Consider the following 23,937-nt stretch of genomic DNA (forward strand, 5'->3'; position numbering starts at 1 on the left):
GGATTGAGCTACAATTTGTAGGTGGTTGTTAAATTGAAGGTTTGGTGGTTTGAGTTTTACTGCCGATATGGTGGTGAATGGCTTGAACTGAGCTCATAGTGCTGGTGGTGAAGCTGTAAGCTGTGTGTGCTTGTTGTTGGTAAGATGGTTGTTTTGAGTTCATTAGTTGATTGCAGAGAAGACCAAGGTGGTAGCTGTTATGATGTTTTTATGAAGATGGCTTATGATGGCTGCGCAAGAAGAGTAAGGCATGATCTGAATGATTTGTTAGATGTATGCTAAGATGAAATACAGGTGATGGCAGAGATTGCATTGAAGCTGAGAAGAAGAGTTCTTAAGAAGGCTATATGTATGTCAGGCTTGGTTTTCGTTGCTGCAAGTTGAGATGAAATGAGTTGGTGGTCAAGTGAAGATGGTTTTGATGATGTGCTTACTGCTATGGTGAAGGTTACAGAGCTTTAGATGAATGTATTAGGCTTACATGGAGAAGTGTTAATGGGTTTGAAGCTGGTCACAACAAGAAGAACCCAGAGAAGAAATTACTGATGTTCTCAGTTAATGAAGGTGGAGTTGCTGTTATGGGAACTCATGGAAAAGTTGGTGGTGCTGGAAGCTGCAGAAAATGGATGAGACATTGGTTGCTTCTGTAGGTGGTTGCTGGTGCTAATGAATGGGTGTGCAAGTCAGTTGATGGCCTTGAACTGAAGGAAATGGATGCAGAGAGAAGAAGTTGTACCAAATGGTTGGAGTTGGTGTCTAGTACAGCTGAAATATGAACATTTAGGTCTGGTGTTGGTAATGACACTCAATTGGAGTAGTTGGTGCTGAGACAATACAGCTGAAGATGGTAACTGCAATGGGTTTTGGTTTGTGAATGGAATTGAGTTCAGAGTTGCAGGTGGAGGTTATGATTGCAGGCTTGTGGAGTTATGCAGTGAAGCTGGTGGTCATGTGTGTAAATAGAATAGCAGGTGCTGGTGGATTGCAGAAACCAATGAAGGAGATTTGGGGTTGCAGTTGTTGTCACTGCAATTGATGAAACTGCAGGTTAAGCTGTAGATGTGCTATTGTTGATACAAGGAATTACAGGGATTGATGGAAGCTGGCGTTCGAGTGGAGATATGGAATGAATGAGTTGCAGGAGGAAGCCAGAGAAGGTTCAGATCGAAATGCTGCTTGTGGAACTGATGCAGCACTCAAAAGGCTGGTACTAGTTGTGATGCACCAATTGGTGCAACACAAGACCAGGCTGTGCAAGATGGTTTGGCCTGGCAGTCAGACTCTGACTCACCTAGTTAGTGTCTGTCTCGTTTCTGAATCAATCAGCCTGACTCGGTTAATGTCGTTAGTGACCGTTATACTTAACAGTTTGCCGTTATGTTTGACCGGTGACCGGGTGGACTTTGCCGGTCACCTGAACTATTTCTTTGACTACTTTGCCGGCCAAATTCCTGCTATTTTACCAGTTTTCCGGTGACTTCTTTTGGGACATATTTTCACTTGGGTACTCTTCACGTATGGGCTTGGTGGACATCTTATTATTGGACTTTGGAGATCAGACCTAATTTTAGAAGTTGGAGAAAAGCTACAAAAGGAAAGTCTTTCTACAAATTGGATATCACATATTTTTCTACTCGAAGCTTTGGGAGAGCGGCGACTAGAGTTTTCTTTCATTTTTGTTTTTCATCTTCTTAATTTTTATCATTGATGATGATAAACTCAAAGGCTATGAGTAGCTAAACAAATATTATTGGTTATGGGATAAAAGTTGATTTCATCAAACATGTTATGTGATTCAATGAATTAGTTTTGTCTCAAAGTTATTGTTTATGATTCATGGTTTATATTGTTATATGATTTGAATACTTGTTAGGTTTAGTCCGGAATTGATCCGATTTGCATTCATCTCTATTGCTAGATTAGGATTTATTATATGCAAAAGTGATAAATTTCTGATCATAAGTAGCATAATTGTGGGTAGTGCTTGTAGTGATATATCTTACTAGTCACATATAAATCATAACCTTGGTTAAATCGAATTAGTGCTTTTACACGTTTGATTGCGTTGATTAGTCTTATTCCATAGAACTTAGTGCTCTTGGATAGTTAAATCTAATTGTGCTTTTACACTTTAGGTTGCTTTCTAAGTAGAATTCATATATGCGTCTTTTAATGTGTTTGTGATGAAATCAAGGAATTAGCGGGTTATACTTGCGATCAAGGTATCCTAGTACTTTTAGTAAATGAGAGATTAAATTATCAATTCTAGTCATTGATGAAAATACATGTTTGTGAATGATACTATCCCGTGACCATTATCTTCTTCTGATTAATTACTTTCGTAATTATTTTCTTTGCTTTATTTTATATTATTACTTTGCTAAAACAACAAAAATCCCCCCTTGGTTACCTTAGAAACTGAAAATCGCATAACAACAATTGTCTCTCTGTGGATACGAACTCTTTCTTACCACGTACTTAATTTATATTTAGTAGAGTGACAAAGTGAATTTATTTTTGCTCGACTGACAACCGACCAAATGTTGAAGATTAGACATGTGGAATAGGAGTTACTAAAGTTTCATTATCTTTTTTTGTATTTTATATGTATTGATAGTTTTGTCACTAAAATTGACAAAGGGGGAGATTGTTAGAGCATTGCTCGGTCGAACTCGCATGCGTTGTTATCTCAAGCATGTTTGTCAATGTTAGTGATCAAAATTGTAAGTCTTGATTTCTAGTCTATTATAGCTAAGTCTCGGACTAGGATAGTAAGTGTAGTTGAACTCAAGGACTTCATGGAGATTCATCATACAAGTAGAAGAACTACTCAAGGAACCGGTGGAACTTTTCGACAACAAGGTATGTGGAGACTTGAACTTATCTATCACTCAAAAGTCTATCTATTCTATCTCCTACTTCTTGAGACAAAAGTCGTATGTTATATATATATAGACTATGATTATACACATTTGGTATTTCGAGCCGAGTATACCTCGCCTATCTATATCTCGAAATATATGTTGGTAAGCGTTTCGCTTTAACCAAGTTTATCTTTACCTAGTGACGAAAGTCATGATATGTTTCAATCACTTTGAAAATTGCTTTGACGAGAAATGGTGTAACAACTATATAACGTCCTCTAAGAATGTTTTAATGATTGGAATGAGAGTTTAGATTACATAACCAATGACGGACATAAGTATTGTTGTGGAAACACAATTATGCATAAGTCCTATTCCTTGAACCAAAGTTTTCGAACTTTGTTGATCAAGAGAAATCGGAAGAATGGCTTGTTGCCAAGTCCGCGAACTGCCGAACTTCTCATCCCGAAAAATTCTGCTGTAGTTTACAAACTAGTTGCATGAGTACCAGTCCGCGAACCGGCGGAAAGTCTTTGCCGAGATTTTCTGCTGGAGTTTGTAAACTCTGTCTGATTGCTTAAGTCGAACCTAGTATGCGAACTTAAGAAGGTTATATATCTAAAGGTGATTTCTGAACTTAAACTTAAAATGACTAAGGAATGCAATTTGCAAACCGTGACTATAAAATTTCATGAACCGATTCATGTGAATCAAATCATCTTTGCTTCAATTGTGTCTTGTGTAGTACATAAGATTTCCTTGCAATTGAACAACTCTCTAACTAGTTCATTTGAGTCATTTGAACTAGTTATGTTGAAGAAGAACATGGTTGATATGAAATACTCATATGGCTAACCTTTTGGAAAACTATTGTTGAACCAACAATGTACACGTTTGGGTACGGTTAACAAACCTAGAAGCGTGCATTACATTTGTGTATAACAAGCTAAGTTTTTGATCTAACGGTTGAGAAAATATTAGCTTGAATCTAAATCAGGTTTTCATATAACGGTGATATTGATTGCTTTGTAACCAAGGCAAAACCCTGATTTGGAAGACTATATAAAGGGACATCTAGCAACTCTGCAAAACTAATCCCCACACCTTATGTGTGATACTAGTTTGCATGCTAGAGTCGTTTCTCCTTTAACCTTTGGTTTTCTTCTTCTAAAACCAGGTTAACGACTTAAAGACTTCATTGGGATTGTGAAGCCAGACCGATACTACTTTTATCGTAGTTGTGTGATCTGATCTTGCATCTTCTATCATACGAGTACAATCATATTGATTGGCTTGAGATTGATATCTCCGATAGGAAAGATATAAAATGTAATCAAAAACATCTTCGTCTCATTGTTTGTGATTCCGCAACATCTTGTTTCTCTACCATACAATTAAGATTGTTGTGAGGCGATTGATTAATCTAGGCTGTTCTTCGAGAATATAAGACCGGATTATCAATAGGTTCCTGTTCGCCTTGATTATATATCAAAAGACGGAACAAAAACTTTAGGGTTTTTCTGTGGGAGACAGATTGATCCTTTGATAGACTTGTCTGTGTGAGACAGATTTTTTTATTGTCAAAGCCTGCGATTTTGGATCGTAGCAACTCTTAGTTTTGGGTGAGATCAACTAAGGGAATCAAGTGCGCACTATCCTGCTGGGATCAGAGGCGTAGGAGTACAACTGTACCTTGGATCAGTGGGAGACTGATTGGGGTTCAACTGTAGTCCAATCCGAAGTTAGCTTGGAGTAGGCTAGTGTCTGTAGCAGCTTAATACAGTGTGTATTCAATCTGGACTAGGTCCTGGGGTTTTTCTGCATTTTCGGTTTCCTCGTTAACAAAATTTCTGGTGTCTGTGTTATTTCTATTTCCGCATTATATTTTTAGAGCATAGCACGGTCAACCTCGCATGCGTTGCTATATCAAGCATGTTTGTCAATGTTAGTGATCAAAACTATGAGTCTTGATATCTAGCCTATTATAGATAAGTCTTGGACTAGGATAGGAAAGTGTAGTAATCTCAAGGACTTCATGGAGATTCAACATACAATGACGAAGATCTACACCAAGGAACCGTGGAGCTTCATCAACAAAAAGGTATGTGAAGACTTGAACTTATCTATCACTCGAAAGTCTATCTATCCTTCTCCTACTTCTGGAGACATAAGTTGTATGAGACAGATTTTCAAAGACAATTGAAATGTTTTCATGACTTTCGTCACTAGGTAAATATAAACTCGATCAAAGCGAAACGCTTTACCAACATACGATTTCGAGAAACAAGACAATTGAATACGCTTTACCAACATATATATATATATATATAGACTAGATCATACACACTTAACATTTCGAGCTGAGTATTCAATTCTTATCTTGTTTCTCGAAATCGTATGTTGGTAAAGCGTTTCGCTTTGATCGAGTTTATATTTACCTAGTGACGAAAGTCATGAAAACATTTCAATTGTCTTTGGAAATTGCTCTGACGAGAAAGGTTGTGAATAAAGACTAAATACCGTCCTCTGAGAATGTTTCAATGGTTGAAATGAGAGTTTAGCTTGCATAACCATGTATTCCTTGAACCGAAGTTTTCGAACTTTGTTGATCAAGAGAAATCGGTAGGATTGTGGAATTGGCTTGCCAAGTCCGCGAACTCAGTCAACAGACCCAGTCCGCAAACTGACGGAAGTTCTCATCCCGAGAAATTCTGTTGAGATTTCCAAATAACTCGTTTGTTGTTAAGTCCGCGAACTGGCGGAACTTCTCTTCCCGAGAAATTCTGCTGAGTTTGGAAAACTCAACCGATTGAATTAAGTCCGCGAACATTTTTGTGTACTTAATAGGTTATGATCTAAAGATGTGCTCTGAACATGAAACTTAAATTACTAAGGAATGCTTTATGCAAACCGTGGCTATAATGTTCATGAGCCGATTCAATCGAATTGAATCCTCTTTGCTTCAATCGTTTCTTATGATTGAATAACTCTTTAACTAGTTTAATTTGAGTCATTTGAACTAGTTATGGTAAAGATGAACAAGGATAATATGAAATGAACTTATGGTTAACCTTTTTGGTTTACTATGATTGAACCAACATATGCGTACACATTTGGGCATGGTTCTCACGAACCCAGTAGACGTTTACGAAGTGTGTGTGTCAAGCTATGATTTCGATCTAATGGTTGATAAATATTAGCTTGAATCTAAATCAGGTTTTCATCTAACGGTGAATAAGGATTGCTTTGTAACTAAGTCAAAACCCTAATTTGAAGACTATATATAGAAGACATCTAGCAATGGGAAAAACTAATCCCCACATGTATTGTGTGATACTAGTTCGCTTGCTAGAGTCGATATCCATTAACCCTTGAGTTTCTTCTATAAATTCAGGTTAACAACTTAAAGACTTCATTGGGATTGTGAAGCCAGACCGATACTACTTTTATCGTAGTTGTGTAATCTGATCTTGCATCTTCTATCGTACGAGTACAATCGATTGATTGGCTTGAGATCGTGAGATTTCTCCGATAGGAAAGATAAAGAAGTCACAAACATCTTCGTCTCACTGTTTGTGATTCCTCGACATACCGCCTGTGTAGTCAGGAAGGATTGTTGAGAGGTGATTGATTAATCTAGGTTGTTCTTCGGGAATATAAGACCGGATTATCAATTGGTTCTTGTTACCTTGATTTCATATCAAAAGACAGAACAAAACTTAGGGTTTATCTGTGGGAGACATATTTATTCCTCTTGATAGACTTTTCTGTGTGAGATAGATTTGTTTATTGTCAAGTCTGTGATTTTGGGTTACAACAACTCTTGGTTGTGGGTGAGATCGGCTAAGGGAATCAAGTACGCAGTGTCCTGCTGGGATCAGAGGCGTAGGAGTACAACTGTACCTTGTATCAGTGGGGGATTGATAGGGGTTCAACTATAGATCAGTCCGAAGTTAGCTTGGAGTAGGCTAGTGTCTGTAGCGGCTTAATACAGTGTGTATTCAATCTGGACTAGGTCCCGGGGTTTTTCTGCATTTGCGGTTTCCTCGTTAACAAAACTTCTGGTATCTGTGTTATTTATTTTCCGCATTATATTTTATATAATTGGAATAGTACAGGTTGTGCGTTAGATCATCAACTTCTCTAATCCGACCTTTGGTTGTTGATTGTAGTTGATTGATCCTTGGACATTGGTCTTTGGTACCGTCCAAGTTATCTCTCTTTGATAAAGACTCGCATATTTCTATTTGCTTGAGTAAAAATCAAATCGAGAGATTGAGATAATAACTCCTTGAGATACTTTTTATCTAGATTGAGTCTGACTGTCTAGTTGATTCTCTAGCAAAGTATTTCGGAGTTAGTCTGTACAGATTGCTAATTGAAATATTGGATGGTGTTGTTAGACCCCCGCTATTTCAATATTGTTTATATAATTGAAATAATACAGGTTGTGCGTTTGAATCAATCAATTAGAAATCCGATCTTTGGTTGTTGATTGATATTGATTGATCCTTGGATATTGGTCTTTGGTATCATCCAAGTTATTCCTTGCGTTTGATTAAAAGACTCGCTGATTTCTATTAGCTTAAGTAAATCAAAACAAGAGAGAGATATTAACTCCTTGAGATACTTTTACCTAGATTGAGTCTGACTGTCTAGTTGATTCTCTAGAAAGCGTTTCGGAGTTAGTCCATACAGATTGCTAAGCGAAATATTAGGAGGTGTTGTTAGACCCCCGCTTTTTCAGAATTAATAACCTGGCTAATTGGGGCCTATAGCTACATGACAAAATAGGGTCATTAAGAAATAATTCATAGAAACCTCTTATCCACTATTTATATTAATGCATAATATGCCCTTGTTAAATTAGTGCTAATTCGGATAATTAATAATGTTTAATCAAGTTAATCCTGAAATTAACTTTCATCAATGCATAATCAACACTTGTAAAAAAAAAAAAAAAAATTCAAAAGACTCGATCCAGAATCGGTTGATGTTAGTGATTTTTTAAACCGATTCTGGGTTGAGTTTATGCCGAATGACGATGTAAACACAGAATCGGATTTTAATCAATACCCACATAAACCGATTCCGAAAATCTGTGTTTATATATGTCCATATAATCCGATTATGCCTTACTTTCATAAACAAAATATTCATTACATAGTTTAAGAAATTAGCGCACTACATATATAAGATTCAGTATGAGAATTCTAGAATTTGACACATCAAATGCTCTTCAATAAACCTCCGAGCATGGCGGTACAACGTCTTATATTCTTTGGGGTGAATGAACTTAGTTTTCCCATTACGAATTCTCCATAGCCCGTTGAAACGTTCCAGCTGAAATTCAATGAATTCTTAAATGTTAGTATGTGAACTTTTGACATAGGTATAAAAATGGTCGCATTACTCACTTTTTTCCTAAGCGGAGATCGTGGATGATAGTGGTACACCATATTTCTAACTTTTACGTACTCTTGCATTGCGCTTTTTATGTATTGGAATCGAAAAGCAAAGTCTCTCCATTTACGGTTATTGGATTCACGGTACGCCCGTAAAAGAACTCTTTAACTCTCTTCCAAAACATTGAATAGATTTCATTCGGACGTTCACGAAACGTATTAACAAACGATTTAACCAGACACAAATCTTCAAACGGTTCCCATTCCATTTTCTATGATAAGTGTGTGATGTGGGAGTGGCTCGAAGAGGTTGTCCTTATATAGATGAAGTCTCAACGACTATTTTTTTCGAATTTAATTCACATAATTGGATTTTAGATATGACCACATAGACCGATTGTGTCCTTACAAAATCATATAAAATATGCCTCTCATCAATCGGGCTTTTGTAGTGCATATGTAATCTGATTCTTAGCAAAAAAAGTTACAGAACTTTTCTTCATAGAAATCGGATTACATATATTTACATGTAAACCGATTCTTAGCAACAAAAGTTACAGAAGTTTTCTTCATAGAAATCGGATTACAAATATGTACATGTAAACCGATTCTTAGAAGAAAAAAAATTACAGTATTTTTCTTCATAACAATCGGATTTCATATAGGTACATGTAAACCGATTCTGAAACTGAACCTGTGGGAAACTGTCAGAATCGGGTTACATATAGGTACATGTAAACCAATTCTGACTGAAAAAACGCCAGAATCCTACATTTTTTGCACACATTATAGTTGGTTATTTTATCGCGTCTTGGACAAATACAAACAATTTTCAAAAGAAATCAGATTAAGTCATTCATAAATTAGGAATATAACCAAACATAATTCGACAATAAGTTTAGGAAATACATAAGTTTTGACTCCATAATTATCCATAGTTAAAAATATAAACATGAATATAACCATTATTTCATGAACATCCCCACCACTACCACGTCCACCGCCACGACCACGTCCACCGCGTCCTCGTTTACCAGGTTGGGCGCTGCTCGATGCACCTTCAGACATCTTTTTTTTTTGGTGGGGGGGGGGGGGGGGGGGGCTCTCTTCCTCTTCTTCTTTGGATCCTCCTCCTCCAGCTCCCCAAAATTTGCACCAGCTTCTACATCTTCGAGACTGTTCAATTCATCAATCAACTTTTCATTGGCCTTAACATTTTTTCCTTCCCTGATTTGTAGCTTTGCTTGGGTTATCAAGTACCCGACTCGGCTTCTCTGTTTCCATTTTAAAGAGCAAACATTCAACAAAAAACGATAATAACATTAACAAAATCATAATTGAGTAACAATACGCACCAGGCATTCAAGAGACATATCTTTGTCCTATATCTTGGGCCTATCATCTACTAATATCACTCGAGTATGCGAAACATTGAGGTACCACGACATGTAATCCGTAATTGCATCATCATCTGTTCGAGATGGATCATGCAGAGGATATATGTGAAACGCTCTGTCTTCCCAATAATCACATGATGGTAAAGGCTTGTGAACAATGTCAATATCATTATCATATGATTTGGTTTTTTTCTCATTGATTTTGAACATCTTGTGCTCCTTTGGTATTTTTTGTACGTATCCGCATTGTCTTGCAACTCTCGTCGGGTTGTACATTACATATCCTCTTGGGTGAAACAAAGGCCCAAATCACTCTGCTCTTCGCACCCAACCTTCTTTCCTTTTCCTTTAGCGAAATCCTCTTTGTAAGGATCAAAGACAACATCTTTCGTCGTCAAGTTGTCCAACTGGCGTCTCAACTTCAGATAATCCTTTTTTTGGTTCTTCGGCTTACTTCTGTAGGTGTACATGTCTCCATAATACCCATGGTCCCATTCTTTGTTCTCAAAAGACCTTTGAGAAAATATTGGGAAGTGCAAATATATCCACGCCTGCAGAAAAGCCATATTCCCTCCGATTTGGTTCCTTTGAGCCCTAGAATCCTTTTTCAACTCGTTCAACAAGTGTGTAAGGATGGCAGTCACCCAAGAGTATTCGTGAATATTGTCAAATGGTTGCAACACATGGATAAAGTTGGCGCTCACACGGACACCGGAAATGTCGGGGAAGATAACAGCTCTCAGAACGTAGAGGACATACGCATTGGCCGTGGCGATGATACATTTCAGCGTCACCTCTTTTCCATCAGCACGAAGCTTCTTTGTTCCCATGAAGTTGTCCCTCAGCTTAGAGAGATGAAATATCCTATGCTTTGACTTTCCTACCAGCATCTCTGACTTGGTCTTCTCCTCATCCAATTGGAACACATCCTTGGTGAATGCGTAAATCTTGTCCCACTGAAGCTCTTGCGCGTACTCTTTGTGCTTCACGGCTTTACCTTCTATTCTTAGCCCGGTAATGAACTTCGCATCATTTGGAGTTATCGTCAGTTCTCCAAACGGAAGATGCAAAGTATATGTTTCACCGTAATATCTCTCTGCAAAGGCGGAACAAAGAGGTTTGTCATAACCAAGGTCCAAATTCTCGAACGCCGGTATCAACCCCGTAGAATTGACTAGATCGATTACTTCCCGAACTTCTCCAATGGTTGATTATATTGCTTGCAGTGGACATTGCCTCATCATACTCACTGACGTTCCTGGCTTCATAAGACGAACGACATCCTTGTGATCCTATAAAACAAAACAAACCCGATGAAAAACATTCAAAACACTACACGGATAATAATTTGTATGTTACATAGCATAAGGTTTAGGTACTTACTATTGTATGGCAAACGACGACGGCCCAACTACCTTTGTACCCCCATAAAATCTGTCCTCCATCACCGGGTAACCCGTAAATGGAATCCTTAGGGCCGCGAGAAAACATCTTCAGCGAGTCGGGCATGTGGTCCCCTTTCTTCTTTTTTGGACCATCTTTCTTCTTACCATATGTCTTACCTTGTTCTTGAGCGTCTCCTCCTTGGACTTGTTTTTGAACTTATCTTCCTTGGACTTGTTCTTGAACTTCTCCTATCTCTTCATCACTTTCATCCTCACCTTATTCTTCACCACTTTCATCCTCACCTTCTTCCGCATCACTTTCACTCTCGTCACTTTCTTCTTTACCACCTTTCTTGCCACCACTTTCTTCTTCATCGCCTTCCTTGCCACCAGTTTCTTCTTCATTCATCTCCTCCTCATCACTTTCTTCTTCAACAGCTTCTCTATCACCACCTTCTTGTTCAGTTGGTGTATCAGAATCAGATTCTTCATGTGTTGGTTTCTCCGCTTGAGGTGGTGGGTCATTGATGTTGATCCCTTTGGATTTACTCCCCGTGGCCCTTCGGTGGGAAGCATTCAAATTTTGACCGTCTTTTCGACGAGGTCCCAAAGGCTTAGGAGAAGCAAGGTCATGTTTCCTCTTATATTTTTTTCGGCTTGCTTTTGTTGGATGCCCTTGTTTGGCCTGTAGAATACGGAGTTAAGTGCCAAACAACAATGGAATCAAATGCATTTTCTAAATTGTACACAATCGGTTTACTCGATATACATATAAAATTCGATTCCTAACATAAAAAATAATCAATCGGTTTATTCAAGTGCTCATATAATCTGATTTAAGAATAAAACCAAAAATCGGATTTTTTAAGTGCTAATGTAAACCGATTCTACTAATCGGTTTTCTCGATATACATATAAAGTCTGATTATTGACTAAGCATATAAGAATTCAAAGGCTACACGATCGGTTTTTGTGAACACATATGTAATCCGATTCTAACGAAAAAAGTTACATAAACAACGGTTATCCCTCCCATAACTGAATCGGGCTATTTATACACTAACATTTTCCGGATTCCTATTTACATGCAGAACAATCGGTTTATGTAAGAAAGAGCATAAACCGTTTCCAAACAGAATCAGTTTACTTGTACACTAACATAATCCGATTCTGTAAAACCCGGAAAATTTTGATTTCAAAATTTTTGATTTCTAAGCGATTGCATGTTACTAAAACCTAGTTTAGAGGATTTGGTTGATAGAAAAGTACCTTGATTCGACCCATTTCCTCCTCTTCTGCGATACGAGACGCTTCGCCTTCCTCAAGCACTTGCTTCGTTTTCTTTCGAATCACTTCAACAAGTACGGGAATCACTAGAAAAATTCATGTTAGTAGGATGCTTCATTCTTGGTTGTTTCTATATTTTATAGAAGAAAGAAAATGATTAATCGTTTTTGGATCGTCGATAATCGACGAGTTTAGGTTTCAAAAAAAAAAAGAAAAAGAGGGAGAAGAAAACATGAAGAATCGGTTTTTAGGTTAGAAATGAAAACTGATTTTAGTTTTAGGTTTATTATTAAGAGTTGATGGGGGTAATTTAGTAATATTAATATTTTTAGAGGGTAATTTTGGTAGTTTCAATAAATTTAGACACCCCTTATCATTGTGTATAAGGTAGACGAAATAATCTATAGACCCAATTAAGTGGCATAGGTCCCAATTTAGCCGGGAATAATAAGTTCGTTATATATGGACCAGAAACAGAGAAAATGAAGGGAAAATAGGTATTCCTTCCATTGATTTCTCATAATATAAATAGATTAATCCTTATCTAGGAAACTAAAAGGTTGCATCTTGTTTCTTATTTAAATATTTCTCTTACGAGTGCTCATATCTCTTCACCTTCGTTTCAACCTACCACTTCTTTTGTTTAGCCTGACGGACTTAGGAAATTCAGTTAAAGTTGGCACCCTTTTCTTGGGATTCAAGCTGATAGTCATCAGCTTTTGGTAGTTGTGGAAGTCCTCACCTTACTCTTTAGCTTCCACTACAACTTAACACGGATGAGTGTTTTTCTTTTTATGAATCCCAAAGAGAAGGGTGCCAACTTTTAACTGAATTTTCTGTACGATTATAGGGCTACTAGAATCGATTTTTTGTGTAGAGTATTAGTCTGTATATATCCTCTCTTTTATTACTTGATCAAATCTCTGTCTTTTTTTATAGGTTTGGAAGCTGATGTTCATTGGGAGAGTTGGGATTATTTTGTACTTCATCTCTCTTTGCAGAGTCATGAGCGCAACTTTGCTTCCTATCTCGCATATCGCACCGGTGATAACATTCCATGAAAGTTTCGCAGGAGAAAGAGGATGGCCTTGGCTTTGGATGGTCTTAGCTGTAGATAACCAACAGATGTGGTTTTTGTTTAGCACCGAGTGCGCGGCCAGAGTTGGATTTAAAGTGGACAGCGCTATTAATTTACCAATTTAGAGAATTTGTATCACCTGCCTAGCTAGCCTTTTTATTTTTTTAGGGCATCACTTGTTAATGTACCAATATATATTGTGATTATGTGAACGCAAATGCAATTATGCAACACACTTAAAAGATGACATGTACAAGGAACAGTATTTTGAGCCACACTATCATTTCTACTCCCAATCGTAAGTCACAAGAAAATAACCCCCAATGATCACTTCAAATGATAGATATCTCTGTCCATGATTTTTGACATCTTAAACAAGAAGACTAATGGAAAAGTAACAAAACGTCGGGTTCAGTTATTATGCAGTGCACTGTGCACATACACATACCAAACATAGGCTCATATTTCAATCTGGTTGCATTTTTCTTGCTGTAGTATAAGATTATAAGTTGGAAAATCCTTTGAAATGGCCTGTGGTCTATTTTATTTTATTTTACATATTGATGCGAATAGCAATACAGCAGTATTGAAGTTGGCTTGTCTTCTACATATTGATGCGCATGTGTAGACCAATAGGCCAGTTTATATGGAAATCTGCAAAATCCCTACTTGCCAAGCAAGGCATATGGGCAAACGGACTCGGCAAAAATCCCGCTTCCCAGTTCATCGGTGTTAATAAATTGGTTATATATGGATAAACTTGAAATAGAGAAAAAAAAATGGAAAAGGAGATATTCTTTCCATTAAAAAGATAAATATGGGTCTCCGAATATTGTTAGATTATGCTTATCTAGGAAACTAAAAGATGTTTTATCTTATAAATACGGAGTATTTCTTTAAGAGTGCACAATCACCTTCTCTGTTCAATCGTGATGCACTTCAGAAATTCAGTTTAAATAGGCTCCCTTCTCTCTGGAATTTTACAAATCTTTTGATAGTCGTTGTGTTAAGTTAGAGCAGAATATGATCAAAGAGGATCTCGTTCAGACCCTTGCATTCGATAGTAAGGTTAGTGTTTGTACGATATCCTTTTTGATCATCTTCCGCTCACGGATGACTATCAGCGGATTTCTAGAATTCCCGTGATATGAAGCTTATTTAAACTTGCTTTTCTTCTACGATGTTGTCGATTTAAATTTTTTTAATTACTACCTCCGTTACTAATTAGATGACCTTGTTAAAATTTATCAATAAATTTAGAATAATTTATCTCTCAAAATATACAACGAATTTTCGTAAACTTTGTACCATCGTAAAGCATTTTAAAACACATATCTAATGAATATAAATATGGCTATCAAATTTTACATATTTCTTATAATAACCAAAAATGTCCCTCCCTTTTAGTCCAATTACCATAACTCCTTATGTATTATATCTTTTCAGAGGTATAATTGGAAAACAAACTTTAATACAACATATCTAAAAATCCGTGTCTTGAAATTTTTACAAATTTTATCTCGTTGGAAAGGTTATAAAAAATTTTACGCAACGAGTACAAACAACAATATCAAATTTAGAGTTTTTACGAAAAATTCGGAAGTATTTATCATTTTAGGCACAATTTTAGAAAATTAAACGTATATCCATTATGCAAACCACCATAAAATATAGTACATAATATTTTATGTAGCAAAATTTTGGTTTATGCATCAACTAATTTTCCGTTGCAATTAATAAAACGATGTACTCCCTCCGTTTCAAGAAAAATGATATTTTCATTTTAGACACAATTCTCGAAAATTGAATGCATAGCATTATGCAAACCACCACAAAGGATGCATAACACATCATGCAACCATATTTTGGTTTATGGATCGACTAATTTTCTGTTTAAGAAAAGGTGATATTTTCACATCCCGTTTCAGGAAAAGTGATACTTTCACTCCGTTTCGGGAAAAATGATATTTTCACCTTTCGAAAAAAATGATACTTTCGCTTCGTTTCAGAAAAAGTATCACTTTTTCTGAAACGGGGCGAAAGTATCACTTTTCTGAAACAGGAAGAAAGTATCACTTTTTCCGAAACTGGGCGAAAGTATCACTTTTCTGAAACGGGGCGAAAGTACCACTTTTCCGAAACGGGGAGAAAATATCACTTTTTCTGAAACGGGACGAAAGTATCACTTTTTCTAGAACGGGGTGAAAGTATCACCTTTTCTTAAACGGGAGGAAAATAATCGCAGACAAATCCCATCTTCAGATTCTTCTTCGGTCGGCCCTCCCACTGTGGCAACAGTCGTACTAATCTAATTAGGGACGGAGGGAGTATTATTCAGAGGTTTTGTATATCCCCTCTTTAGGTGTGTTTCTTATTGATTTTTTTGGTTTAAAACTCTCTCCCTTATAGCAACCACAATCGACGACCAAAACCAAAAAACTGGACCAGATATCAACCACTATGGAACGGACCAAAGATCAAAAACTAGACTAAACTAAAAACCAAACCATATTTGGTCTTTAGTTTGGTTTTGGTGGAGCGTAAATTAGGACTACGCCAAAAATGAGACGCAAATCTTACTTGCGTTCGATGTGGGGTGGAATTTAGGACTACGTTCGAAATTCAGGCGTAGATTAAAGTTGCGCCCGTATGGAATGAAGCCTAGACATCAGGCTCAGTTTAAAATTGCGCCCACTCTGAGCTCTCTTTAAAGTTGCGCCCCACTTCACCATAATAAAACGATGTATCATTACGCTCCACCAAATTTACTCCTCCACCATAACGTCGCACCACGTACTAAACCCATTTCTTTTAGTTTATTTTGGTTTTTACTCTTTAGTTATGGTCGCACCATACGCTAGTTTGTTTTTTAGTGGTTCCTGCAGAAATACTCAAAAACGCGAATAGGATGGCCTTGCTGTAGATGACCACCACATGTGGTTCATGTTTACCACTGAGTGCCCCGCGATAGTATATGCTAATTGCTCATTGATGTGCACATACTGAATTGATTCGAAGGAAGCGGACAACCACGAATAGCAGTAATTTATGTATTTAGTGTTTGTATCAGCTGCCCAGCTTTTTCTCATCTTTCCAGGGCTTCACTTGTGATTCTCTTTTCCATGTATAAGGATTAAGGAGCAAGAAACAGCATTTTGGGCTTTACTTCAACCTTTACTGGGTTACACTTGAGACCTACTGAAATTGAAAACCTTGTAATCCTGTACCAGAAATAAAATAGATGCGAAAAAAGTAAAAAACAAGAACCATAATATTGGGCATACCAAAAACTTTATAGACATACAAAGTTATTTTCCTAACCAGGGTGTATTGATAAGGGGTGTCTAATGGGTATGAATGACCTATATACCCTTAAACACTTCGAAAATATTGATTTATAGGCTTTAGGTTCGGCTGACTCGTGTTGATGAGTTATCAGCCGAACTTCCCGCTGTAGACTGAATTCTTTCGATCTTGTTTTGATCATAACTTCTTCGTCCAATGTCGGAATGACCTCATTCTTTTTGTGTTATCTTCGTATTTTCATTCTCTTGAAGATGAAGATAAAATCTACTTGATTTTAATGGGTTAAAATCTACGATTTCCATTATATAAGCTGAACCATTAACATTTTTTATTCCTGAACTCTCAGGAATAGGTTCGGCTTACATCTATGAGCCGAACCAACCCATTGATGAACAGTTCGGCTTACATCTATGAGCCGAACCTCACATAGTTTTTCTTCCAGATCACACGGGACTAGGTTCGGCTCATTATGATATTTTTAAACAAGCCGAACTAGTTGGTTCGGCTCATAATAATAACACTTTCAGCTTGCCGAACTGTTCATTAGTTGTCAATATCCAGGTTTCAGATCAAGGTTCGGCGCATAATTTAGTTGCTTTGTGAGCCGAACCTAGGTTCGACGCATAATGTTGTTGTTTTTTAAGCCGAACGGTTCTTCAAATTTTCAGCCTGAAAGTGTATATGAACAGTTCGGCTGATACGATTTTCATTATATAAGCCGAACCATTAACATTTTTTATTCCAGAACTCTCAGGAATAGGTTCGGCTTTCTAGGAAATTTTATACAAGCCGAACTAGTGTCTAGCAAATGTTCGGCGCATACCTAAACAATTTCAGCTAGCCGAACTGTTCATAAAGGGATCGGTTCGGCTCATAAATGTAAGTCGAACCTTTTCATCCTCCATTGAATCATTCTCGTAATCTAGGAAAACAACCATTTGGGAATCATTTTTGTAGTTGATATGTATTTTCCTAGGTTTTTTAGATGATATATGACACTCCTCATCCTCCATTGAATCAAGAATCAGAATTTTCTCACTTTCTCCTTCTCTTTCTCTCCTTCTTAACCAAACCAAAACTTTGATTTTTTTTTCCAAATTTTTCATCTAAACAACTCTTATAATTCTGAAAATTATTTTAATCACTAAACAAAATATCTAATCACTAATCAAGATTAGTAACACTAATACGTAAAGGGCAGATTTGCCATTAAAAATTTTTGGGTTAAGGGGTTATCTGATTTTGCTATTTCATAACCTTTTTTGTCTTCATTCGGTATGCCTTGGAAGATTTTGGTATGCCCAATATTATGGTTCAAAAACAAAGGTGGGTATGCTCACTGTATATATAGGGCTCATATTCGGCTGTTATGCAGTGCCCAATATGAACCTGCAATTCTGCTGCTAAACAGAGAAGGGAAACAGATTGAATGCCTTGGACAAGTTAAAACACGAATCTATTACTATCAACTTCAACTAAAATCACTTTACATCTGTGTTGGTATATCTAGTACAAGTAAAAAGAAACAAAGTATTCTGTGGTGAACAACCAAAGGCTATGCTGCTCAAGTTTTAGCTAAGACAGTCCCTTAACCAAATTATTACATGAGCAAATAACCTTTACAGGAAGAAAAACAAAGATTAAGAATACATCCACCCGTGTTACGTATCTACTTTTCAAAGAGAATTGATCAGATAAATAAAATACTACTTTGCTGTTTGTTCAAGAACAGGTACTTTGTTCCAAGTTTCTTCCAGCGGACAAGGTTGCATTGGTGGCAATGAAAATACGCTCTTGGTTGAGCTTCCGCTTCTTATTTCTTTCAAGACCCTCAATGCTGACATAGTGCTCTTCATATACAAACTTTGCATGTACTCGATCTCTGCTAGCTCCTTTGGTCCTCTGAGCAATGAACCTTCTTTCTCTGTGGCGGTGGGAACAACAGTTGTGGCAGGAGGAGGAGCGGTGGTGCAATCTGTATTAGTATCAGCGATTTCAGATGTTGGAATTGAGGGCACGATGTTGATGGGAAAGAGGTGATCAAGTATTATTTCGCACTGCTTTATCAATTTGTAAAGTAGGTCTGTGGTATAGAATGGCTGCTGCAAAACCCTCTGGATGAAGGGCAAACGAATGAGAGCCCCTGTACGCTTATCATACTTTTTCAGTATCTTCACCAAGCCTGCATATAAAAGGACACTGGACATTAACATAAAGTTCAACCAACATGCATGAGTTGAATAAGATGCATAAAAAGCATTTTAAATGAATAAAACGTGGCAGTCACTTATGAAGCATGTCCGGATTAGAGTATTAAAAATCTGATACTTCAATATAACAAGTAGCATGTCCGGATTAGAGTAACAGAAATCTGTTACTTCAATATAACAAGTATTAAATAGTAACTGGCAGTTAAGCCGATCAGGGAAATTACAAACAAGTCGGACATTAATGTAATGGTTCAGGAATCCAGGTAGAAAATGTTTGGGGCCTATAATTCTTGATTGAACCAAGCTCAATATGCATGCTCTTACACCGCGGAAGTGCTGAGTTTAAAAAGAATCAGGTTGGGCCATCAGGCATAGCCCTTAAGGTTTCTCTGCTACCCCCAAGTGTACATCTAAGTTCTATCTTAACATTTTAAGAGATGATCAATTATGCATGTATACTGGGGACATGATCTGTATATCCACGAGCAGACAGATACCATAGTACTCCACCTTTGTCTTTGACACGTCATTATAATAGTTATAGAGCAAGGTACCTAAAAGAGCGCCAACTAGCCAAGGCTTTTCACGCACTCCAAATTCCAATACCAAAAAAGAGTCATTTAAAGAAACTGATGATGGGAGTTGTGGGCTTCCTACTTCTATGTTTTCTCATTGTCGACATCTAGTCCAGACTCAGACTCGGACTCCATTTGGACCTAGTTAGCCAATTATAATTTTTCTCCCAAAATAAGAAAGTTCCTACAGGCTACAGATATTTTAATGTCGGATTTCATTTTATATTCCAAAAGCATTAATAGAGACTCTACAGGTAAAATCATTTAAAAAGAAATCCAATGAATAAAAAGAATATGCATCTAAAAAAATAAGGGGCAACCCAAATCCCATCCAATTCGTCCACACAAACGAGTGATCATAAGCCGAAGGAAAAAATTTCAACGAAAAACAAAAACAATTGGAGAAAGAAAAAGAACTCTTTACTTTCATTTGTCCACATCTTAGGCCTACTAAAAAAGATAAGTCGAATTGACGTTTGTCGTGTGATGGCAACCTTTACTTTCTTCAAATGTTATTCCTATCAGAATATTCGAATCAAATGTCTAAAACTAATCTATTGAAGTTGTTGTATTACATCTCTACTAAATAAAATATTATCCAAAATCCATATTGCTAAATTCAGTAAAACTAACTAAATTCACTTTTAAGTTGTAAATGCATGGATCACTAATCCCCCGGATATTCATATTGACGTTGAAATTTGCAGATTTACAATGGGATTTCTCTCATTTGATTAAGGATTATTGTATCACTATTCGTAATGTATAGTAACTTGGAGAGAGAGATAGTTTACCAGTATAGTTGAGGGCACTATAATTCTCAAGCAAAACCATTTCTCCATGAAAATCAACAATCTCTTTTCTTGCTTTAATCAATTCATCATTAGATTCCTTTGCTTTTGCAACTCTGTCCTGCAACTCCTGTTATTAAAAACATTACACAAATCAGCTTAAAACTTTATTAACATGGGCGCCCATGTGTGAAAATATGCACACACAAATAAAATGCCTCCTATAGCAGACCAAATCTATGTGACACTAAAAACCATTACAGAAATGAACTCTCTAATGTAAACAGGTGGCTGGACAGCAAATCACTGAGCCAAAGACATCCACCACGCGTCACAAAGACCAGTGGTAATAATCATGCGGATGTACCTAGAGATTTCCACTAGTCAAAAATCAAACGGATATATTAAGAGGAGATGTATAACTCAACAACTGTACTAATATGATGAAAGCAGTACAACACTGCGCACCCACAGGTACATGTTAGCTAAAGATACCTAATCCAGCGCATGATTGTGAAAATTTGAATAACAATGAACTAAAATGAGCCATATATTTCTACCTCTGCAATTAAATTTTAATGGCGTAACCCTAAACTTTACAGTTTAATCAACAAAAATCAATCAAAACGATTAAGAAATGATAATTGTAATTAGTATCAACAATTACCTTTAGTCTGATGATGTATTCTTCTTCTTTATCAACAAAGAACCAATTGAATTTCTCAAGTTCATCTTCTAATAACCTAATGAAATCAATCTCTTCTCTGCTCATTCCCTTCATAATATCTTTATTATTATTAACAACAACAATCTCACCATTGTCAGACAATTTAGGTCTTTTAGAAGACCTGATTTCAGCAGTTCCATTGTTATTATTACATTTAGGATCAATAGATTTCAACCTTTTCTTCAAATCTTTGTATGATAAAAACTTATCTCTCCATTCTGGTAATGTTTCTTCGATCTGATTACTCAAACTTTTCCCAAACTTCATCTCTAACACTATAATCTGATGCTAAAACTACGAAGAACTGAGGAGGAATTTAAGAAAAAATATGAAGATAGTAGAAGTAGTTGTGAAGAAGAAGGGAGGGTAATATATGATATGTTAAAAGAAGAATATTCGAGGGAGATATACTTTCCCGTGAAAGGATATTTCGGGTTTTATTCCGTTTTGGATTTTTTATTTATTTTTATTATTATTATTTTTAAAATTGGAAGAAGAAAAGGAGGATGGAATTGGATGTATTGTGTGACTGATGAATGTGAGAAGTACTGTGGAAGGATGGGGATAGATGGATGGGATACGTATATTCCGAAAGAGAGATGTTTTCTAGTATTTATTTTAGTCGGTGATTGAATTGCAATATATACCACGTGGCAGTTCGTTAACTATATTAGTGAGGATTTTGTTGTTTCACTTTAGTAGGGCGTTTTTCTGTTCATGCAAGTGAGGACGTTTTTAAGCACACATAACTGCACCCCAAGAGGCAACTTGGCAAGTTTTAGGTGGCTTTGCTGTGATTCAAACAAATGTATTTTTGTGTCGGCGAGATTTGAACTCAGATCAATTATTATCATCATACAATGTTAAAATCAATTTCAAGAGTTTAAAAGCTGCAAGCTGATATATTTCTAGTTAGAGCCATACATACAATTAGGACCGCACAAGAACCGGTCTACACGACCTGAACCGGAGTAGAACCGGAAAAACCGGACTTGTACCGAACCGGAACCGGCTTGACCGGTACAGACACCGGTTCTGAAATTTGAGAACCGGACTAGACCGGTACAGACACCGGTTCTTGGGGAGAACCGTACTTGAACCGGACCATTTGTACCGGTTGTTATTAGCCGTTGAGATCTATCTAGGTTTTTAATCCTAGCCGTTGAGATCTATATAGGATGTCGAGAACAAAAGAAAATGAAGAAGCATTCTTCAGTTCTTTCTTCTTCGTCTCTTCTTCTCACTCAGCGGCAGCATCAGTTTCTCGATTCTCTTAGGGTTTGAATCGAGATTGAATATCAGTAATATCAGTGGATCACCATCTCTATCAGGATTCAGGTCAGTATTCTTCTCCTTAGGCTTTGAAACTTTGAATCGTTTGATTGTACATTGATTTTCGTATTGAATATTGATTTTTTTGACATAATCTCTAGCAAACTTTTTGATTTTATGAAGTTCAAATCATGGGTATGGTTCTAATTTCAGTTTTATGATCCGAGTTTTGATTGTATTGATTTTTTTAGGGTTACTGTATATCTGGTTGTATTGATTTTTTTTAGGGTTTATTTTTTCCTTTTATTTTGTTTTGGTTTGTCTGATTGTCTCTCAGTAGAATTCCTTTTCTAATTTCAGTTTTATGTTCTAAGTTCGTTTGTATTTTTTTTTTTCAGATATTGAGAAGATTAGTCCAAAGGCCAAAGCAGAGAAGAAGGAAGAATTAGATTTTTGGGGTTCTCAAGTACTGCACAATGGCTTGTGGTAAGCTCAATTTTTACTCAACTCTTATATAAAGAAACAAGCAATAAGAGTTCAGTGCATATTGATATGGATCACAATGCAGTTTAGCTATTCCTTGTTAAATTTACTTGAACCTTTACTGACTACTGTTTCTTGTGCAAATTTACTTACTTGTTAATTTCCTCTTTAACTATAAATGAATTTCAGGCTGAACCGCTGAACGCTTAAGGATCGTGATTTGTTTCAGGGCAGCAGGTGTTACAAAATACCCATTAAAGACTTAAAGTACTTCAGAGTATGTAAACTAGCTTGTATTTCATTAATTTTACTCTTTCAGTCATCTTCGTTGTAGTCAGGGATATGAGTGGGGAAATGATGAGTTCTTTCAGTCATCATAGTGCTCAGCTAACAAGATATAGGGCTCCTAAATCTGATTGATAGATTACTTGAACCTTAAAATAAGAAGTGTGAAAGATTACTTGAACTCTTTCAGTCATCATAGTGCTCAGTCATCATTAACTGCATTGCTAGATGACCATATATATAATACCATTGGTTGATTATTATTTGTTTCTAATACTCTATAATGAATGTAATTGGTTCTGTTTTATGTTTGTTAGATGACCACATCAACTGCAACTCCAACTACAAATGCAACTGCAACTCCAACTACAAGTACAACTCAACAAACAGAAGTTGGATCATCCTCTCAAGCTGCATCTCACACAAATGAATCTGAAACTGCAACTCCAACAAGTAAAGGCAGAGCTGAAGCAGTTGAAGTTGGTGATAGCAAAAAGAAGCACGGCAGAGTGAGATCATCTGTTTGGTTGGAAAAGACTAGGATAGATGGTGAATGGGCTGAATGCCGTTATTGCCACAATAAATACAAAGCTCACAATGACAATAATGGCACTTCTGGATTGCGAAAGCATTTGAATAGATGTCTAAAGAATCCTAACAGGAAGAAAGAAAAGGGACAACCATCTCTGTTGATGCCACCCCCAAAACCAGGTCAGGATGGTAAACTTATTGCTCATACTTACAATTATGATAGGTTAAGAAGGCGTCTTGTTGAGTGGATAATTAAGGATGAAATTCCTTTTAGAAAAGTAGAAGGGTCAGGCTTTGTGGCATTGATGCAAGAGGCACAACCTAGGTTCAAGGTTCCAGGA

The 23,937-nt window shown here is 36.7% G+C and overlaps 1 protein-coding gene and 1 long non-coding RNA gene across 2 annotated transcripts; one reads left to right on the forward strand and one right to left on the reverse strand.

Annotated features, from left to right (window-relative positions):
• Window positions 1-18,156: 18,156 nt before the first annotated feature.
• On the reverse strand, window positions 18,157-21,398 carry LOC113341034 (SPX domain-containing protein 1-like). The gene is made up of 3 exons (XM_026586073.1): window positions 20,966-21,398; window positions 20,302-20,428; window positions 18,157-18,904 (listed from the first exon to the last, which is right to left on the reverse strand). Exons 1-3 carry the CDS (start codon window positions 21,290-21,292, stop codon window positions 18,429-18,431), a joined length of 930 nt encoding a protein of 309 aa, XP_026441858.1. The 5' UTR covers window positions 21,293-21,398; the 3' UTR covers window positions 18,157-18,428.
• A 759-nt stretch (window positions 21,399-22,157) lies between these two features.
• Window positions 22,158-23,590, forward strand: LOC113340906. Its single transcript, XR_003355679.1, has 4 exons — window positions 22,158-22,363; window positions 22,696-22,783; window positions 22,970-23,057; window positions 23,383-23,590. It is a non-coding gene; the product is annotated as an uncharacterized LOC113340906 (long non-coding RNA).
• The last annotated feature ends 347 nt before the right edge of the window (window positions 23,591-23,937 follow it).

This window comes from Papaver somniferum, unplaced genomic scaffold (assembly GCF_003573695.1).
Source record: "Papaver somniferum cultivar HN1 unplaced genomic scaffold, ASM357369v1 unplaced-scaffold_24, whole genome shotgun sequence".
In the NCBI taxonomy this organism is placed as follows: domain Eukaryota; kingdom Viridiplantae; phylum Streptophyta; class Magnoliopsida; order Ranunculales; family Papaveraceae; genus Papaver; species Papaver somniferum.